At 39.6% G+C, this 4,894-nt stretch overlaps 1 protein-coding gene across 1 annotated transcript in view; it reads right to left on the bottom strand.

Annotated features, from left to right (window-relative positions):
• Window positions 1-4,894, bottom strand: part of NT5DC1 (5'-nucleotidase domain containing 1) — a 137,729-nt gene that overhangs the window by 14,222 nt on the left and 118,613 nt on the right. Inside the window, exons 9-10 of the mRNA XM_032846428.1 lie at window positions 3,186-3,304; window positions 1,944-2,096 (exon numbers count right to left, since the gene is read on the bottom strand). Coding sequence (XP_032702319.1) covers window positions 1,944-2,096; window positions 3,186-3,304 — 272 coding nt within the window. The remainder of the gene's footprint in view (window positions 1-1,943; window positions 2,097-3,185; window positions 3,305-4,894) is intronic.

The raw sequence follows: 4,894 nt of genomic DNA, 5'->3' as shown, positions 1-4,894 counted from the left end.
CACCCAATTGTTTTAAATTTTAAATCTGCTTTTAAATATAAGCAGAAAGATGTAGGATTGGAGGATTCTCCTTAAAGAAGAGAGAACTAAGTTGTCCTGAAACATCTGCTAAGGAGGAACCCATCACACAAACACTGCCTTAACACAAACTACAGAGACATCATATCATTCAGTCTGACCAGGTTAACTCTGGAATCAAGTAGGACGAGAATACTCTGCTTCGTCAACATGATGCTTTGGGCCACAGCTGGGAATCCTGCAGCAAAACACCTACTTCAGACCCCAGCAGAACAGGCGAATCCATCTTCCACAATTCCATTTAACCTGGAATCTCAACAGTGTGAGATGGAAAGAGAGTTTAGGGCTACAGCTGGAGCCTTCTGAGGGCTTTACTGTAACCCTGTCACTTGGCCAAACCGTCCTCTTCCTTGCTTCCTTGCCCACGTTCAGTGGAACAGGGTGGGTTGGGGAGGTAGAGTTTGACAGGAAAGGAACATTATTTCAATTTTGTCTTAGGAAATAAAATTTTCAAGCTGTTGACTCATCATTTTCTGTCTAAAAGCCAATTATGAACTCTGTTCATGTGTTTATAATTAATTAACAAGAGAAAAGGGTCATGGGAAAAGGATGGGGCTACTGTTTGTTGAGGAAACTTTCCCATGGAGTCTTCATTTTCTTAATACAGTACCTGTATTCTCAAAGCATTCCGAAGAAACCAAATCTCCTAATTTCTCTTTAGTGAAAACCTCCAAAGTCACGCAGGATAGAAGGCCTACCCACTGTAAGACTGCTTTAAAGCTCTTCTTAACTCAAACAGTCCAAAGAACTTCCAGTGTCATGCTGAAGACTAAATGCTACTCAGCGGAAACCTCAGAAAAACCTGAACCCTTTCTTCTAACATTTTGTTGGGTCTATTTATAGTTATTATTTTTTAAATGAACAGACTTTAGGTTTACAGATAACTAGAGCATATAGTGCAGAAAGTTCTCATACATCTGTTCCCCATTTGCCTCCCCTTCCCGCCCACTGTCTTTTCTATTATTAACATTTTGCAGTAACTGGTGTGGTACATTTGTTATCACTGATTAACCAGTATTAATACATTATTATTAATGAAAGGCTGTAGTTTACATTAGGATTAACACTTCATGTTGTATACTTCTATGGGTTCTGACAAACATACAATGTCATGTTTCCACCATTACAGTATCATGAAAATCCATAAAAATCCCTTGTGCTTCATTTACTCACCTCCCTCCCTCCTGAACCCCTGGCACCACTGGTCTTTTTACTTTCTGTAGTTTTGCCTTTTCTAGAATGTCGTATACCTGGAATCATACAATATATAGGCTTTTAAAATTGGCTTCTTTCACTTAGTAGTATGCTTGTTAATTTCCTCCCTGTCCCTGTGTGGTTTAATAGCTCATTTCTTTTTATAGTTATTTTTTGTTTCTTGACTTGAGTTTTTCCTTCTTATAATTGTTCCACGGGAATGATTTTAGAAATGCGTATTATTTTCTGATCTTTTCTGCTTCTTTTGGCTTTTATATACTTTTTTCACTTTTTCAGATTTATGACATATTTTACTTTTCTTTACATCAAGTCTTCACTTAAGGTTTCTTCTTGGCAGCTGAGGAACCAAGTCTAAAGGAGCTACCAATGAATTAGGATGTGACTATAGTGAGTCAGGATCTGGTTGCCTCAACATTAGCCAAAAAACACCCATGAAGTCATAGTACTGGGTGAAAGCAAGAGGGCTGGGAAGACAGATGGGTCTTGGCATTATTTAAAAATTATCAACAAGATTAACAACAGGGCTGAAATAGCAAGTTCACCAAGTGCCAAGGTATTTCATCACTCTTGGCACAAACACGCACTTTTTAAGATATGTCAAACATGAAAGGTTTTTCTTTCCAGGAAAGAGCTAGTAAGGAAACCCTTACCTCATATTTTCCTTTCTTCTCTAGAGGCTCTGATTCTTCAGGCTTCCCTTCTCTGTCCCCTCTGAGCTCTTCCAGAATGAGGACTGTCTCCCAGTTACTATAATGACGGGCTGGGAAAATGTCTGAGTGCATGCTGTCACCAAAGTAAACGACCTGTAAGTCAGATAGCAAATTCTGTTTGAGGCATGAGGAATGTGAAAGTGGTGTTCACTCCATGAAGCAGAAAAAATTCCTCGACACCTATCAGAATAGGACAAAAGTTACATAAACATCTTAAAACTCCTGTGAATACCATCACAAGTATTCAACCTGCCCCGTTTGGTTTGTGGGGCACCAAGTTTGCTGTAAGAAGTGACACAATGTATTTGCAGGTAGAAGAAAGGCAGGGGCTGAGTTTATTCAGTTTTCTGAAGAAGTTAGAGTCTGTATGTTTATTGTTAAGGCTGCCCTTAGAATTGAAAAACTGGTGGAGTAGAGATGACTTGTTACAATGGGTTACATCTGCGGGAGTGCACATCACACCAGCTTTTCCAAGTTTCTGGGACCTACCCAGACTGGCTAAAACAGAATCTCTGACTGGCTGGGTAAGCGGGCTCTGGGAGGCTCTCCAGGTATTCTCAGGCAAAGCCCCGTGGATCTAATCCATACCCCTCAATTTACATTTACATGAGAAAACGGTAAGGGAGTAGGATCTAGAACCTCCAAGTCAGAATGCTCTGTTAAACCCCCTCAAGAGTTCCTAGGGCGCTGTGGCAATGTGGGAGCCAGTGGAGCAGGGGTCAGTTTCCTGCTGATCTTTCTGGTAAACATTTTTTGGAAGAAAGTGTCCTGCTATAAAAAATGCACCCATGTCCAACATCAACAATGTGACTAGGATTTCAAAATCGAGTGTGTCTTCAGGCTAGTCTGTGGTGTAATTTCAATTAATGTTTGTTTTACATATAAAATTTGTTTAGTGACCTGTTATCAGAGTATTATTCCTCAGGTATCCCACACACTCATCCAGTGTATCCCCTAGAACTGTGCCTCCTTGCTTTTCTCTGTTATAAATAAAGATCCAGTCTCGATCACAGAGAAAAGGCTTATTTAAGCAGAAGAGGTAAAAGACTGGCAGACAGGCAGAGGTAGTAGATGATTTCCCCATAGAAAACTAAGCTGAATGCATTTAGAATTATGGTTTTAATTTATAACAGTTCATGTCTGCAGGAGGGCATCAAGAACCCCACCTCAATCGGAAAATACCTTGGGTTCATTTTTGCCAGTCATTTTCTTCAGAAGTTCATAAAGGTGGACAGCGTTCCCTTGAGAGTACCAGCCAGGTTTATCAAGAGATGGCAGTGCCTCCTGTTCCTCATCATTTTCTGAAAAGAGAGTTTGACAATCAGACCCTTTAATCAAGTGAGAGCACCTGTTTGGGTAGACCCCACCAAGCACGGCTGCAGGACATGCACAGGAAGGAACCGTGTGGGGACAGGAGGTAGCATTCAGTGAGCATCCAGGTTATTTCAAGTCCTTCATGGCGATCCTGATCTATATAGAGCTATCATTTTTCATACATAGAGGATTTTTCAAATAATTTTCTTAAGGCAGTTTTAGGTTCGCAGCAAAACTGAGGGGTTCAGAGATTTCCGCTATAGCCCCTCGCTCTGCACATGCACAGCCTCCTCCATTATTGGTGAGAATGAGGTGTCAGTGTAGGCGCATCAGCTGGAGCAAATGTACTGCTCTGTGGGGAGGCTGTGGGTAATGGGGGGTATATTTTACTTCATCCTCACAACAAGCCTCTTAATTGAGGAAAAGAAGGCTCAGGGAAGTTATTCTGCTCGAGACCCCAAAGCTGGTAAGTGATTTTTTATTAAGCAGACTCCTTAGTTTTACATTAGGACTTCAAAAGGGGACTAGAAGACAAAAGGGTAAGACAGACCCATGAATAGTCTCTAAATTTGGATTCCTGGACCTGGCTACGGCTCATGGACACAACTGTAAACAAGATACAACTTTAGAAAAGAGAAATTTGTATTTGGTGTCCTCCTATTATGCCCAAATGCAGTGCTGTTTACTCTCCTCCATTATATTAGGAATAGATCAGCAACAGATTAAAAAAAAAAAGGTGGACTTTAGAATGCATTTCGAACTTCATTTATAAAGTTTATTGTTTTTACAATATCCCTCAGATTGATGAAATAGCACCATATTATGAAAAATGCAAACCAGTATTATTGTCGTACAAGTCAATTATGTCACAGCTTTAATTTAAAATTCTTAAGGACTGGGTAGAAAGCATTAATTTAAGAAATCTTCCTATGAAGATATATATTCAGAAAAATTTTCATACCTAAGTTCTATAAGATGTCTGAATTATTCCTCCAGTCTTTTAACTTAATAATTAATGGATGTTTGGGTTATAACCATGAAGGAGAGAAAGGCATACACCAAAGCTCAAACTTGTTCCCATAACATACACATTCCCCCAGAACTGACTGAATAAAATTAGGAAGCAGATAAGGGTTGGACAGAGAGATGGAAGAGCAATTAATTAGAGCAATTAGTAAATCAAACGTTTTATTTTATTTATTTATTTATTTATTTTTAAAAAGATTTTATTTATTTATTTGACAGACAGAGATCACCAGTAGGCAGAGAGGCAGGCAGAGAGAGAGGAGGAAGCAGGCTCCCTGCTGAGCAGAGCCCGACGCGGGGCTCGATTCCAGGACTCTGGGATCATGACCTGAGCTGAAGGTAGAGGCTTCAACCCACTGAGCCACTCAGGCGCCCCTTATTTTCGTATTTTAAGAGCATATGGACAAGAAAAGTAAAAACACAAAATGGCAAAATTTTAGTAAAAGTTTTCCAAAATATTTGGGGAAATGATACAGTTAAGGTATGGCTAACAGTCTTTCTTTCTTTCTTTCTTTCTTTCTTTCTTTCTTTCTTTCTTTCTTTCTTTCTTT

This window comes from Lontra canadensis, unplaced genomic scaffold, assembly GCF_010015895.1.
Source record: "Lontra canadensis isolate GAN:19392208 unplaced genomic scaffold, GSC_riverotter_1.0 scaffold175, whole genome shotgun sequence".
NCBI classification, from domain to species: Eukaryota; Metazoa; Chordata; class Mammalia; order Carnivora; family Mustelidae; genus Lontra; species Lontra canadensis.
Note: the sequence above shows the minus strand (reverse complement) of the source record. Positions and strands in the feature narration are given on the sequence as shown.